The sequence below is a fragment of the Myxocyprinus asiaticus genome, chromosome 4 (assembly GCF_019703515.2).
Source record: "Myxocyprinus asiaticus isolate MX2 ecotype Aquarium Trade chromosome 4, UBuf_Myxa_2, whole genome shotgun sequence".
NCBI lineage: Eukaryota > Metazoa > Chordata > Actinopteri > Cypriniformes > Catostomidae > Myxocyprinus > Myxocyprinus asiaticus.
In genome coordinates this window covers 55,243,934-55,260,252 of record NC_059347.1, presented here as the reverse complement: position 1 = coordinate 55,260,252, position 16,319 = coordinate 55,243,934, and the positions used below count along the sequence as shown (strand labels likewise).

The following is a 16,319-nucleotide window of genomic DNA, read 5'->3' as shown; positions in this document are numbered from 1 at the left end:
ATATTTACTGAGTGTACCTTTAAGGGAAAAGAAAGTCATGAAAAACAAACAGCTCTGGTCTTTTTAAAATATTGAACTGGTTCTGAACCAGAACCAGTTCTCGGTTCCCAACCCTAATTTTGAATGACATGATGGGGAATACATTTGAACTGTTTCTTTAATATCACCTGTCATCGACTAGTTATAGCATGTAGCAAATTATGGTTTTGCCAGGCTGTTACAAAAACGAAAAGCTATTGTATATTTTGTAATAAAGGGAAAGCTCTTCATTATATCCCACCACAACTTCCTTTCAACAGAAAATATGTAAACACAGAAAAAAAACTGTGCTTTGAATTCAGGATTTCTGCTAAATACTGAAGTTGTTACAACTAGTTCTAGCTCCTTACTAATACTCAAGACCAAATGGTTACACTTTACAATAGGGTTCCATTAGTTCACTACATTTGTTAACTAACTAACAATAAGCAATACTTTTACAGCATTTGTTCATCTTGGTTAATGTTTATTTCAAAATGTACTAATACACTAATACCTGTGTTTCACAGGAAAATAAATTCACGACCCATTGCTGAAAATACATCATCAAACAGTGTCTTTACTTGTTTACCGACTTCATCATGCTGAAAGCATAAAGTGTCAGTCCAAAGTAATCTAAGTAACAAGTCCCGTCACTCTTAAAATATGACTTGGGATGAAATTTGGGTCACCAGCTTGCCTGCAAAGGCACCAGGAAACTTCCCCTTGCTAACAGGGAAATGCGCCTTGATTTGTCTATGCACTGAAAAAGTGTAGGAGCCCTCTGTCGTTTATTCTGACAGTTCCTGATGATGTAACGAGTAAGCGCGGGGGCTTTTGACTGCGCAAGTGTACGATTTTCAGGCTTCCAAGTTGTATAAAAGCGTTTTCTTCTCTTCTTATTTGAAACCTCCTTTCCTCACTCCCCTCTCTCTGTCTCACTCAGGCTCTAATCATTCTGTAAGACTGACGTTAATTAAAGCGAACATAGAGTAAGTGTCATGTATGATTAGCTGTGTAATGTGGCAGTGGTGCCAGTGCTTGACTCTGCTGTGGCAGGTGCTGTACTGAGGGCTGTGGAAGAAGGTGAAAAAGAGAGGATGGCAGTACACACTTTGACAGGGGAAGAAGTGAGGAGCTGAGAAAAGGAGAAACAGAAAAGAGAAAGGGAAGGGGTGAAAAATGGCCACACTAACCTGAGGTTTCCTTTGTTGGTGGCGTATTTGATGTGGTTGCAGATGTAATTAAACATTCCATGAGCCGTCGTGCAGTCTCGAGCGTCAAACACCTCAACGGAAAAGAAATAAGCTTTTTTTAGGGCACATTTTTCCATTTTCACTGCTTTTCTATGTAGTTGCACTGCATTTCAATGGGTGTCACACTATTGTTGCTCATGTTGAGGTGAAGGTTTGATGATGCAAAGCAATGTGTGGATTAGACACTTCACAGTTTTGGCACTCTGAAAATATTGCCCCATACACAAACTGTGTTTACGGAGAGATGTGTGTAAAACCTGTTGTTTTCATGCAGAAATCAAGATTTATCAATAATTTTGCACCAGTGGCATAGCCAAGGTTGGGCCGGGGTGTGCCTGAGCCCACCCAAATTAGACCTAGGACCACCCAGAATATTAGAGATTATTCTCTGACTTGAAATATATATTGCAAAATAGTTTAAAAAAAATGCATGAATTCTGATTTCTGTCTGAATGCGGCACTTCTCTGTTGCTTTAAAGTGATACATAAACATTAAATGATGCAACGCACTTTAATTCCATAATGTGACATAGTTCTGAATTAAATCGATTTCCCAACAAACTGAAAGAAATAGAAAAGTAGAACTTTTTTGTTTTTTTTATCGATTGGGGTTTGATTGTGAAAAAAATACAGGGCTAGGTGATGTTAGCCAAAAAAGAAAGTCATTTGTTTCAAAAGTGGAACAAGTTCGTACATTTTTATGAATGATTAGTAAAACAAAAATTTATTTTCCTTGGAATAATGTGCAACAAGACCAGGAATATGTATTAAAAAGTAAATAGGGTCAATTTTGATTTCATGCTCACTATAACAAAATTCAAGCTATCATTTCACCTCTGACATCAGAGGTAGGTTACGATTAGGAGTATGTTTGATCTAAACACTGTTCCAGTTCCAACAAAGTATCCTACTTGGCTAGATCACATCAGGTTAAGTACTTAAAGAACTACTTAAGTACCTGTAGTTTAGACCATTGGATCCGTCCCACACAGCGAGCTGCATTTCTCCATGCATGTTTAGCCCCATAGATTAGCTCGGTGTCCTTCAGTTGATATGTTCCAGACGTTTCGATCTCTTTTTTGACCTCCTCCAGTCTGTCAACATGGGCCTTGGAGCCACATCTGCTCATATAGTGGCCAAACATACATAGGTAAATTCAATTAGCAATTGAAGTTCTGTATTAGAACTCTGTATCAGATTAAAGTTGTTGGCCTGCCTTTTGATCGATGTGTAGTACTGGTCGATGAAATCTGTAGCCAGTGGTAGAAGTTCCTCTTTCGTCCGTACTTCATCTGGCTTGCGACTGTGCTGGTTTGGCACCATAACTGACCCGATACAAACACTCTCAGTGCAGATAGGCACCTAAAACAAAATGCAACTAGCACAATAAGACAATGAAGTATATTTAATTAAAACATGCTGCAACATTCTGGGAAATACGGAACAGATAGATGCCTATTTCACACATTTTGTGTCTGGAGCATGTGAGCAGTGCAGCAGTGTCATTGTAACAGCAGGCAAGTTTAAACCAGCAGAAATGTCCATTCTGGTTCATTCTGGTTAATGCTGGTATAGCTGGTGGACCAGCATAGTCAAACTTGAACAAACTTCATTGTCATAATATCAAATTTGTAAATATTTTACATAGAATTATTTTATTTGTTTTCCAAAATACATTTCATTTTGCTTGCATTCTATGAAATTAGAACAGCTTTTTTCAAAAGTAGCTTTTTTAGCGCAAGAACACGTTTGGCCCCATACACGTGCATGAATACTGTAACCTGGTAAAACTGAAGTCTAAATAAAAAGCAAGACAAGACATTATTTGTCACTTACGTGCTACAGATGGAAAATTTGTGAAAAAGGCCTTGGCCATCATGCAACATGAGACTTTTGTTTAAACTGGTTAAACTACTTATTACCATACTACGATGGTTAACATATCGTCGCTGTCCAATGAAAAACATGTATCTCCACTTTTGGCAATTTACTTTTTACAATAGACGAAATGTGCCGAATGACCTCTTCCTTCTGTTTGAATTGTTCATCAAAATGACCAATGAAAAGATGTTTAATAAGGCTAACTGTTTAACAAGTATCTCCACTGGCCTTGAGAAGTGTCCATCAAAACCACGTATGTCCCGACCTTATGTTTTGAAGAGTGTCAACTAATTTACCTCAGCTGTCTGGCTAAAGTGTAGTGAAGAGATTGGCTACATTGCGCTGGCTCTGTGATTTCCCTGACAACCAAAGCCATTCATGCACACACAATGTCAGGTGGCTTTAAAAAGTAGACTATACCAGCCATATTCAGTTGCCAGATTTCCATCTTTGCGAAACTGCGAGTGAAATCTAATTCTGATAAAACGCGTCTCGAAACTGAACTGTCCACTCAGTGACCAGACTAGAAACCCTAGTCATAAAACTGATTTCAATCTAAAATAGTAAGTGAAAGCTCAGATTATATCCAAAAATAAATTCACTAGCAATCGATAACCTACAAACTGAGTTCTGGGAACACGAACAATTAGACACAAGTCTGTAACTGAACATGCGTCACTGGAACTCATGATAAGAAAACCGTGTATGTCCACGTTCACTAACAATATCGAAGTCCAATTAAAATATCAAACAGTTCACTAACAGATGTGTAATGATAGAATTCTATTTATGGTGCTTAAGGTGACTAATAATGTTTTTTTCGAATCATTTTGCAAAATTGTTTCTGAGAAAAAGAGTTTTTCCATGCTCTTGAAAAATTCATTTTTTGGACATACGTGCTTTTCATCAGACAGTGACGATATACTAATCAAATTCTCCACTTCATTTCTCCACAAGCTTCAGCATTTATCACAATGTGTTTGTACAGTGATCATATTACTGGGAAACTAATGAAAAACGCAATGCTGTTTCAAACATCCAATGGCTTGAGAAGTGGCAGGCTTCATCAGAGCTCGGATATGAAGTAAAGAGACAGGCGGAAGTTGGCCATCGCCTTGAGGAAAATCCTCATATGGTCAATGTAATAAGATTAGATCTGAAGTGCACTGTCACTTTGTGTAGCTGCTAAAATGTTCATTGCATTAGGGGTGGAATGGCAAAGACAGAACGGAAAAATAATGACAGTCCTGCTCTGTCTAGCGCTGCTTAATTGAGGGCTGGCACATTTCAATGTCCCAATCTGCACAATCGGTCTCCTGAAGCATTTAAACCATCACTGACCCATGTCCCTCAACAGTTTCTGAGTCACCCAGAGCAAACTAAACCAGGTTATCATGGCTATGACTTGCCATGGAGTAAGAAGAACCGGCCTAGCCAAACCTCTGGCTTTTGGCTGACCCTGAACAACCAGTGATGGGAAGCTACTTTTGACTACTCATAATTTAAAGCTGTTTAACTACAGTCAAGCTGAGTAAGTATTTAGCCACTACATTTAAAATATTGTTAGATACACTACAATCTACCACAACAAAAAGTAGCTAACTACAGTGAAGCCACAGTTTTCAATGGGGAAATCGCTTTTTAAATAAATACTAGATGCTATAATTCATTTTTTAGCAGTAGGAATAAGAGGCCCAACTGAAAAAAAACAAACAAAAAACAAGCCTAACGTGTCAGCTGGTCAGGCTGAGAGACCAGCTGGCTGAATGACTAAACCAGCTAATCACCAACTTGGCCAGGCTAAAAGACCAGCTTGGACCAGCAAATCACCCAAGACTACTTTAAGCCATTTATTTTTCAGCAGGAGCACTGAACTGAACTGTTAATCAGGGCCATTTCTAGGCATAGTTGAACTAGGCAGTCACCTAGGGCACCACATGCTGGAGGGAGAGGCGCCAAAGAGGAGGCTGCTGTAACGCACCCCAAACACCCCCCAACAGGGGCAACAATAGGGATCTCGCCTAGGGCGCCAGAATGGTCTGAAACGACCCTGCTGTTAATGTACAGAAATTACAAATAATAAAACAAGAGATAACCAAATTTTTATAACTGAGTAACAAACAACATCATTTATATAAATATTTCACTACTGAAAAAACTTCAGCGACTGAATCAGTGAATTTTTTTTTTTTATTTTCTATTAGGTTTATTTACAAAAACCATCCAAATGAAGAGATTCATTAAAATGAATCTGACTTTCCAAAGCTAAATATGAGAGAAAGGACATTCTAGGAAAGCATGTTTGCTTATTACCATGCTACACCGCTACTTGTTATTAAAAAAGCTACAATTTTCTGAAAACTGCTGAACAACTGTCACGCTAGACGCTACTGAAAAATGTAGTTAAGTTAGCAGTGTCACTACTGTAGTTCCTTACCAATACTAGGCATAACAAACTCATGTAAATCATTTGTGGCTAGTACTGGGAAACCTGTGTGACTGTAGCTAACTGACTTAGCATTTACACAACTGGTGCTAATCAAGAGAAAGTTAAAAAACTAAAAAGACTTCATTATATTCTTCGCATTCACTCGCCATAAGTGACTGTGAAAATGGTCTTGCAGCTGTTACATTCTGTAGAGTTTAGAGATGCAAACACAAAAATCCCTCAGAATGTGATATATTCTAAATCATACCATCTGTAATTAGCATCAATTAGCATGCAAAGCCAGCCACTCATAAGCAGAACATCATAACCCTCACTTAGACGAATGATTCAGATTTAGAGCTAATGTTGAGGGCTCTGCAGCTATGTTTTAGCACAGATTTGTGTCTACAGTGGGGGGCAATAACTAAAATTAAACCCTTCAAGACATAGGTAAAACAGCTCAAACCAGGCTAAAGTTCTCCCAGTATGGCCAAGCTGGTTTGACTTGTCTGTATTGCTGGTTTTAGAGGGATTTAGGGGCTTAGTCAGCTGGTCAGGCTGGGAGACCAGCTAACCAACCAGCTAACACCAGCAAACCACATAAGGTTCCCTTACAAAAAATCTTTTGCAACAAACTTGCTGCAAACTTGCCGCAAATTCGCCACTCATTATTTTCTCATGCAAATTAGTTTCAATACAGTGGTGTAATAGTGTCTGAAGAGGTGGGCATACTGTGAATTTACCCCCCAGTATCTAAAATGTATATATTTACATTTATATACAGTACATATGTAAAATGTGTGAGAAATATATTTTTCCATTTAAAAAAAAAAAAAATTGACTGTTGTAATTACAGTCCCACATGAACTTACAAAATGTATATCAGGGTTCAAGTTTCTTGCTGACACTACTAAGAACAATGGTAACTTGATGTTAAATATGTATTTAAATTAATAAGTGTCATTAATGTTCCTTTCATTAGGCTACTATGAAAGTTGGTAATACTTTATAATTACTCTAATTAATAAACTACACACACATAATACGCAATAAACTGTTAAGCATTGTATACTATAGCTAATATGAGTGTAGTAATGTTCACGTTAACACATATATATATATATATATATATATATATATATATATATATATATATATATATATATATATATATATATAATTTTATTTATAATTTTTTTTATTTTTATGTTTAGCAGTGAAATTAAAGTACAAGGATGCTTGTGCATCAGCATTAGATGCTGGAAATGTCCCGCCCCTAACTGAAACGGAAAATGTGATTGGTTAGCAAACATCCAATCGTATCTGAAATGAATGTTCTGATTGGTGGATCAGTTTAGTCAGTCTGTCTGTCTTGCCTATGCCATCAGTTGCGCTCCCGCAGCGCCGTGCGCATCTAGAGAGAACCTTTGTACACACACACACACACACACACACACACAAAACCTTCTCTAACGATGTTGCGGCATTGCGTTAGTAGATTTAAAAAGTTCCGGGTCAAAATCCTTATCAAATGCGGCCATAAGTATCATCACTAATTTTAGGTGGGCATACACAAAATCCTAAGGAAGATAGGTGGGCATACGGTGTATGTCTGCGTATGCCCTAGACTATACTACTGCTTTAACATTTGCGGTGAATAGCAAGCTCATTTGCATGTGAAAATAATGAATTGCAAAGTTGCGGCAAGTTTGCCAGAACTCTAGATTTTTTGTAAAGGTTGGTTTAAGCTAGGGGTTTTTTTCAAACAAGGAAATGCAAATAAGCAAAATTCCACTTTAGTTTTGTGTGTTCATGTCTTGCTGGAATTACCATAATTGAGTTTCCGATGTGTAAAAAAAAAAGTTAAAAAAAAAAGATTGACCTACAGTCCACAGCAATCCGTTTTGCAATTAGCCTATATTCCTCAATCTGTCTAAGGTGGAATTATTCTAAGGGCTTTTATCTGTACATATTTGTCCGATGGTCGGTTTTGGAGGATTGCATCATAAACACTGCGTTTTTAGGTGGCTGTCAAGTTAAGTGCATTTTGAAACTTCGAAAACACTTCAAGACCCATGCATTTGGAATTAAGTGTCATTCAGCTCTGCTTGAACGCATGAACACACCCTCATCTTGTGCTGTCTGCTGTCAGTAAGTGTGTATTGTTGCCTGTACTGCTGCACATTGTCTGTACAGCTGTAGTTGTGCTTACTGCCCCCTGATGTCTGGACTTGTAAAAACATGAAAGTGGTACTTCAAACTTTAATTGCTCCGATGGCAGGAATATTCGTTAGTCGTGTTAATTTTTTTTACACGTTACTTTTTTATATAATTAATCACACAGAATTAATGTATTAAATCGACAGCCCTTGAAAATACCATTGTACATGAATATGGTAATTACTTAGGACCATGGCACATTAAAGTTTAGTATTATCATCTGATACCATCATTTTACCATGGAACCACGTTTTTGTTGAAATCTTGCAAAGTTACAACCTCCAGATGGCATTTCTTCTCAATTTCTTTTCAATCTCAAGATGGCATTTCTTCTTAGATCTTCTCATGTAAATTCATATATAATTCATGTATAGGTACAAACTCAACATAATGGTATAATTTCAGCTCTGGGGTGTTTAACCACTGTTTGATTACTTATGAGTCAGCTTCAAACCTACCTGGCCAGAGCTGTGATGTAGAGTATCATTGTACAGTGTTCCAGTCTCCCAGTTCTTCACCTTCATGAATCTTGGACATTTGGATGGACTTCCATTCTGTACAGTCTTTGTGGGGGAAACTTGTTCTTGGGATATCGGCTGTGGGTGTGAAGGAACACATGTTAAACCTTTTTAAAGGCAGCTTAATTTTGATTCAGTGTTTGGCCAACAGTTTTATTCAATAAAATTCACAATTCATTAATTATAGGACCAATCCCCCATGGAGAGCATCCTCTTGTAGGGTTTGAACCCCTGCTGGTAGATGCCGTAACTACACCATTATCCAGGCAAAATGCATGCTTCTTAATTGAGAGCATCTAAAAGTAGCCATGTAAACTGATTAAACAGTTTTTTTTAAGCAACATAACATTTTATTATATTACAGTAGATGTTTCACTAATGACCAATTTGTTTGGCAGGCTTTTAACAGAGTGAAATAGACTTTGAATCATCTTGACATGGCTGCTAAGCTAAACCACTTCTTGACATACTTTGCTGATAGAGATTCCTAATGTTTATGTAAGCAGTAAACCAACTTCCAAAGGACGATTAACAGCAATGAACCTTCTTCGCAAAGTTCTTCGCTCTTGTGTAGCTATTCTACCTATTGGCAAGCAGGAAAAGGAAATAAATTACATACTCAAAGATTTCAAAAAGATCATCAGCACTATTAAGCAAAGGCCTAAATGAGCTTTGATTTTGACAGGATAGAATACACTTATTGACTTGCCATTCAAAAGATGACTGCAAATTGCAACATGCAAGAATCAATCAGGAGTGGACTTCTCTGATCCAAGGAATCCAATGTAAATCCAGCTGTCTTTTCCTCGTAAGACACAGTCTACAGACCAGCGGATTCAAAACAACATCACATGCATAATTGTGCCAGTTTCTGATCATACAAATGAAAACTTGAATCTTGGCCCATTATGTTTGCTGTCCTTTGGAAGAACAGTGGGTGTTCTTCTACTCATTGGATTTAATTCTCCTCAGAAGACAGAGCAGTCCCTCTCTTTCAACATTGGTACATTCTCTGGCTTAAACAACACACGCAACATACACGATTATTATCTCAAAGCCAACACACCACACTCACTTGGCACGAAGAAAGCTGCACTCATGTTTTCAGATGAGACATCTGAAGCAAAACGGATGAGAAGTATAATTTTGTCAGAAGTGAAATTTGAGGACAAAAATTGGAGATGATACATCCTTCAACATACGAGTGTAAATCATGACAGGAAGGCAGCATGAATGAAAAAGGTGTAGGAACTTCAATTGAAGGGTTTTGTAAGGATTCTGTTTACATGACAGTGTCGCCCCAAGCAACGACAAGCACACATGGCCACGCGGACAAGCTGCAACATCATCGACACTTCCAGAACACATTCCACACCGTAGCACTTGAGAGACGAGCATTCTATATAAGCATTCAACCTTCACTGCACACTAGAATCCATCCATGTATCTGTCTATCATTGTGTATGTATCATGTGGAGCTTGTGTGTCCAATTGCTTTGAACCACTTCTTCTGGGCGAACATGCCTTTTTAGAACTTAATTAAGGCAGGATGCTACTGTTAGCCTTGGACATCTCTTTACAATTTCTAAAGAACCTGAACCCCATCAGGCAGCGTGAAGGGTTATTATCATCTGAAACATTTCAAATCTTCACACCTCTGTTGCTTCAGTGGGTTTTCCACCACTAAATAAATGAAACACGCATTCTGTCGACAAGTGTCAGCAAGGTTAGCTTTGCAAAGCACAGACAATTCTTTAATAATAAAAAAAAAAAACTGTTCCATTTAAAGCTTGACACAGAAATGTAAAACAACATAAAGTATTCCATAACAACCTGATAAGAACACTGAGTAAAAAAGATTTAAAAGAATTTTCTGGATTCAATACAAGTTAAGATCAATTGACAGCATTTGTGGCATAATGTTGTTTACCAAATAATAATAATAATAATAATAATTTTGACTTGTCCCTTGTGTGTGTGTATATATATATATATATATATATATATATATATATATATATATATATATATATATATATAGCAAAAATCATGGTTATAGGAAGGCACTTACAATGGAAGTGAATGGGGCCAAGTCCATAAACATTAAAATACACACTGTTTAAAAAGTATAGCCACAACACATAAACATTATGGACTCTATTAACACAAATCTTTATTTCTCTTCAATGGGTAACATACTGTTGTTCACAGAGTTGAACAACAGGGAGCTGACTGAGACAAACCCTAAGTGTATCCCTCACAGCTTCGCTTTCATTCACGTCAAAATTCAAACATGGCGCTACTGTGAATACGGTCTATACGTGTTATCAGCACTGTTTCTAGGCACAGGTGAACCTGATGGTCGCCTAAGGCGCCACAAGCTGGGGTGGGAGGCAAGGAGGAAATATGCCACCCATCGCCATCATTGATGAAGTCGCTCCGCCAGACTTCATCAATGTAATCAAAATCAAAATAATTTTTTTGGTAATCAGTATTATGCCACATCCTGCTGTTGATTGAGCTTAACTTGTATTGAACCCGGAACATTCCTTTAAAGGTCACTCAGTAACTTTTTGTTTGTGTCATCTTGGACTTACAGTGACACCTTGTGGTGTGGATGCAGCATCATTCAAAATCAATAATTTTAAATAATCAGCCATGATTAGTTTAATCCAAGAGTGAAAGTGTCCAATAACAAGACAGCTACTGAGATTAAGCGAGTAGTTTTCAGATGGTCATGTGATGCTATGGGCCCCTGCCCCATGCAGAATAAAACAGCTTTTATAAGGTTACTGATATGACTAGAGTCCTCATCTCATGTGAGTGGTCATGATTTTATACATATGTTTCAAAATTACAATTAATTTCTTTAGGAGTAAAACATTTTTAATGGGAAAAAAACTACTGAGTGCACCTTTAAATCTCCTAAATTGATTGTTAAGATTATGTCACATTTATAAATTTAAATCAACAATAAGATCTGACAACAATGGTATCATAAATGTTTATTTTTTTCTCAAATCACACTAATAAACTGTATTTTTCAGTTTGATTCAGCACATACACATTCTAGAGAAAAAAAACAGGTGACACCTCTGTCAAAAATTCAGAATTCAGCTCTTTTAACTGGAAAGCAAAACTTCCATTTATTTTTCTATAATTGACTCATCTTCTTTACTGTCTCTGCTTTAGGTGCATAGTTTAAGTATGTGAATTGGGACGCAGCTTTCATTTTTCTGTGCGAACTCCAACATTTTAAAGCCTCAGTTACCTATACAGTCTCTTTAGGATCATTTATCATTCCAACAGTCATTATATAAACAAATACGTTAGCATCATTCTCTGTCACACCAATTCATTGTGCCTCATTCAGTCTCACAACAAACGCATGCTACCTTGGACCCATGCTCTTGTCTCTCTCTCTCTCTATCGCACTTGTATTCTCTCACCCCTCCCTTCCTCATCTTACTCACTGACGATTAATCATCCACCAGACTCTACATTATGAGATCGAGAGAACTACTCCCTTTCTCTGTTCTCTTGGACTGCACAGCTGCACTAATTCATTCCTTGGCTTCCTTGGTCTTGTATTGCCTCCATCTATCCGGTTTCTTTCAGAGGGATAATGCGTCACAAGTGGCCAGATGAGAGAGTCATGTGCTGATGTGAAATGTAAGCACCGCAGAGAATGTAGAAGCACATGGTACACAAGCACTATGCTGGCAGGGACAGAGAAGACCATATGACAGGTGCTATAGAGTGCATTTGACACGATTGTACAATATGTTTTCTTATTCACACATGGCTGAATGCAAACTGCCTTTATTAATGTCAAGAATATAGTCAAATGTGTAATAAGAAGTCAGCACAATGTTAGTAAAACCATTATACAGAGAACAATATATATTCAGGAAACAGCAACTTGCATATACACTCTTAAAGGAATATTCTGGGTTCAATACAAGTTAAGCATTTGTGGCATAATTTTGATTACCACAAAACATTTTAGACTCGTTCCTCCTTTTCTTAAAAAAAAAAAAAAAGGAAAAATCTGGGCTACATTAAGGTAATTACAATGGAAGTGAATGTGCCCAGTCTGTAAACGTTAAAATTCCCACTGTTTCAAAAGTATAGCCACAAGACATAAACAATATGTGTGTTAACATGATTTTAGTGTGATGAAACTGCTAACTATCCTTTTTTGTGTAAAGTTATGTCCAATTTTACAACTTTGTTTCCATAACGCCATTAAACCTGTATTCCCGGTAAAACACGAATGTAACTACTTTACAGCTGAAATAGTACACGAGTTTTAACAGAAGAATTAATGTAAGTGTTTTTATAAAATTATAAGCTCCATATTTCTGCCTTTAACCCTTCCAAAAATTCACTTCCATTGTGCAGTGTGCATAAGTGCCTCACTTTAACCTTGATTTTTGCTTTTTTCAAAGAAAAGAAGGAACGAGTTGAAATTCTTTTTGTGGCAATCATCAACATTATGCCACAGATGCTGATGAGAGAATTTTCATCTTTGGGTGAACTATCCCTTTAACTGGTATTGAACCTGGAATATGCTTTTACGAATAAAGGGTTTTCAATGGTTTTTAGCTACACCTTAGGTTCATCTTAATAATATGACCTTAATAATTATTTTTGCTGTATTGGGTTGAAAATTCTTTAAAGGAACAATTAACCCAAGAATGAAAATTCCACTATCATTTACTCTCCCTGTTCCAAACCCGTATGACGTTTTTGTCTTATGCTGAACACAAATGGAAATTTTGAAAAGAATATCCCAGGCCATTTATTCAATACAATGGCAGTTAATAGTGACTCACTTTAAAGCTTAAAAAAAAAAAAAAACTCCGGTGTCATATTCCAAGCCTTCAGAATGGATACAATAGGTTTTGTTGAGAAACTAAAATTTAAGATATTGAGAATCGAGAATTTTTTAGTGCTACATGACGCAAGTCTCGCATAAACATGAGAGCCTCTGTGAATGAGCTTCTATCATAGCGCTCACGAATCCGAAATGGACGTCAAGATAAAAATGATACTGAGTTTTTTCTCACCAAACCTAATATGTGCTTTCAGAAGATGCACAGAATATTGGAATATGATTTGTCAATTAAATTATGACAGACTCTTTATTTTTGGGTGAAACATTTCTTTAAAGATTAAAATGTTTTTGATTATACTGTAGGTTCTTAAGATTAGCGTATCGGAAATGTTTTCTACAAATATTTATTTTTGCTATTTTTGGGTTGCGACTGAGAATTAAAAATGTTGGGTGAACTATTCCTTTACGGTTCTCCTACAACATCAGGCAATTAGATTATAATTGGTACCTTTATGTTTAAATAATATTATATACTGTAATTGTGTCGGGCTGTTGTTATGTTTAGTTCACCCAAAAATTTTAATTCTCTTATAATTTACCCACCCTCATTCCATCACAGATGTGTATGACTTTCTGTCTTATGCTTAACACAAACTAAGATTTTTAGAAGAATATCTCAGCTCTGTAGGTCCTCACAATGCAACTGAATGGGTACAAAGATTTTGAAGTTCCAAAATTCTCAAAGTCAGCATAAAATAATCCATATGACTCCAGTGGTTAAATCCATGTCTGCAGAAGCGATATGATAAGTGTGGGTGAGAAACAGATAAATATTTAAGTCCTTTTTCTATAAATCTCCACTTTCACTTTCACATTCTTGTTTTTGCCGATTCACTTTCTTCATGCATATCACCACCTACTGTGCAGGAAGGAGAATTTATAGCAAAAAATAAAAAAAGACTTAAATATTGATCTGTTTCTCATCCACACCTAACTTATCGCTTCTGTAGACATGGATTTAACCACTGGAGTCATATGGATTACTTTCATGCTGCCTTAATGTGCTTTTTGGAGCTTCAAAATTCTGGTACCCATTAAATTCCATTGTATGGATGTGCAGAGCTGAAATATTCTTCTAAAAATATTTTTTTTGTGTTTAGAAGAAGAATGAAATTCATACACACCTGGGATGGCATGAGGATAAGAAAATGACAGAATTGTCATTTTTGGGTGAATTATCCCTTTAAGAGTGCAAAACAGACTTATTGAGCATTTGAGCACACTGTCGAGAACATTAGACTATATACGGTATACAGTAAATGCAGCTTCAATATTTCTAAACATGCACCTTTTAAACTGGAAAACAAATAATGATAGACTACTGACTCACTTGCAATCCTTTAAACACACTTGTAAGCCGTTTAGACCATACATTACCTTGTCACTCTCAGAGTAAGGGTTGTTAAGCACCGTAGGCATGTTATCCTTTCTCCAGAGGTCATCAAACACTCTGTCGTTATCCGACGCCAGCTGGTCATTCTGTCCATTTCCCACACCAAGGTCTCTGAAAATCACAAACAGTTCAGCGCACAGCTCAACATCAGTCAGAAGAAAACAAGCTTTGGTGTATAGTACAGACACCCACTCAAAAAAAAATTATTTCTCTGAGTGAGTCAAGTTAACCTTTTAATACATTTGTTTCCTCTTGTACATTAAAGAATAATTCCGTTCAAGATAGGAAGACTTAAAGGAATTGGGTTAACACATCTTAAACTCTATCAACAGCATGTGTTGATTACTCCAGAAAGTTATTTCACCTTTGCCCTCAGTTTGTAAAAAAAACAAAAAAACTGTTTTAGATTTCATTTTTCGCACTTTTTTTACGTTTGATTTTACAAACTAAGGGACAAATCAAAAATATTTTCAGTGGTAATCAACATCATGTCACAGATGCCATCAATAGAGCTTAAATTGAATTAAACTCTGAATATTATTTAAAAGGTTCAAGTGTCAAGGATACAAATGTGTAATGAATATGTTATCAAAGCATTAAAGAATCACCACCAGAATCGGAGTCACATGACGCCATGCGAGGAACGGACGTGTAAACGGCGAGCTCTGCGCACTTTGCTAGTTTTTAATTATTTTTGTGTCATAATCCGGTGAGATTCGATACATCCTGCTACATATCTGTTCTTTGAAGTCAACATGGCAAAGCAGTCGAAATCCTCGGGCTCTGGAGATATTAAAAGACACTTACGTGCTCAAGCTGAAACCTCTGACAGGCCTGCAGACCAAGGATTCGGTTTGGACGGTGCGGCGGGAGAAATCCAGCGTCAACTGTCCATCATGTCTGTGATGCTGACAAAAGCTGTTGCCGACTTAGAGGATCTTGCTGTAATACGGCGATCGATTACGGCGATGGAAACTAAATTTTCTGAGTTGGTTACAAGAGTGTCGGACGTCGAGAAACGGATTGATTATCTGGAGTCATCGGAGAGAGAATTAGCCGCTAATCTGCTAATGACTAAGATAGTATGCATTAGAATGCATTTTTGAAAAAATTGAAGATTTGGAGAACCAAAGTAGGAGAAATAACGTACAAATTGTAGGAACTCCTGAGCATGAGGAAGGCCGAGATATGGTGAAATTCCTAGATGAGCTCTTCCCAAGTCTGCTCGACATAACAGGCCATAAGCTGGAAATCGAGCGAGCTCACAGAGTCCCGGTTCGCAGATCCACTGAGGGAGACAGGCCCCGATCAATTCTGGCCAAATATCTGAGATCATCCGATAAAGATCTTGTGTTGCGTGAGGCGAGGAGCAAAGGAAAGCTTTCTTGGAAGAATCACAACATTTTCTTGTTCCCGGACTTTGCGAATTCTACAAGAGAGAAACGTGATTGATTCAAGGAATGCAAGAAACTCTTACATCAACGGAAGATTGCTTTTGCTCTGATGTTCCCGGCCAAGCTGAGAATAGATATTAAGGATAGCTGCAAAGTTTTACGTGTCCCAAGCAACGTTGTCTTTCATAGAAACAATGGGTGAGTAAACCATTTGGTGTTTCTCATGTGAGTGTATTGACCCACTGTACTTACTCTTGGCTGTCTGAGGAAGCTGGGCACCATTTTTGTTTCTTTTTGTGTTGGTTCCGCCT

The 16,319-nt window shown here is 37.2% G+C and overlaps 1 protein-coding gene across 1 annotated transcript in view; it reads right to left on the bottom strand.

Annotated features, from left to right (window-relative positions):
• The window catches only part of nos1 (nitric oxide synthase 1 (neuronal)), an 88,811-nt gene that overhangs the window by 55,459 nt on the left and 17,033 nt on the right, over positions 1-16,319 (bottom strand). Inside the window, exons 2-6 of the mRNA XM_051692600.1 lie at positions 14,599-14,725; positions 8,262-8,399; positions 2,491-2,636; positions 2,233-2,395; positions 1,215-1,306 (exon numbers count right to left, since the gene is read on the bottom strand). Coding sequence (XP_051548560.1) covers positions 1,215-1,306; positions 2,233-2,395; positions 2,491-2,636; positions 8,262-8,399; positions 14,599-14,725 — 666 coding nt within the window. The remainder of the gene's footprint in view (positions 1-1,214; positions 1,307-2,232; positions 2,396-2,490; positions 2,637-8,261; positions 8,400-14,598; positions 14,726-16,319) is intronic.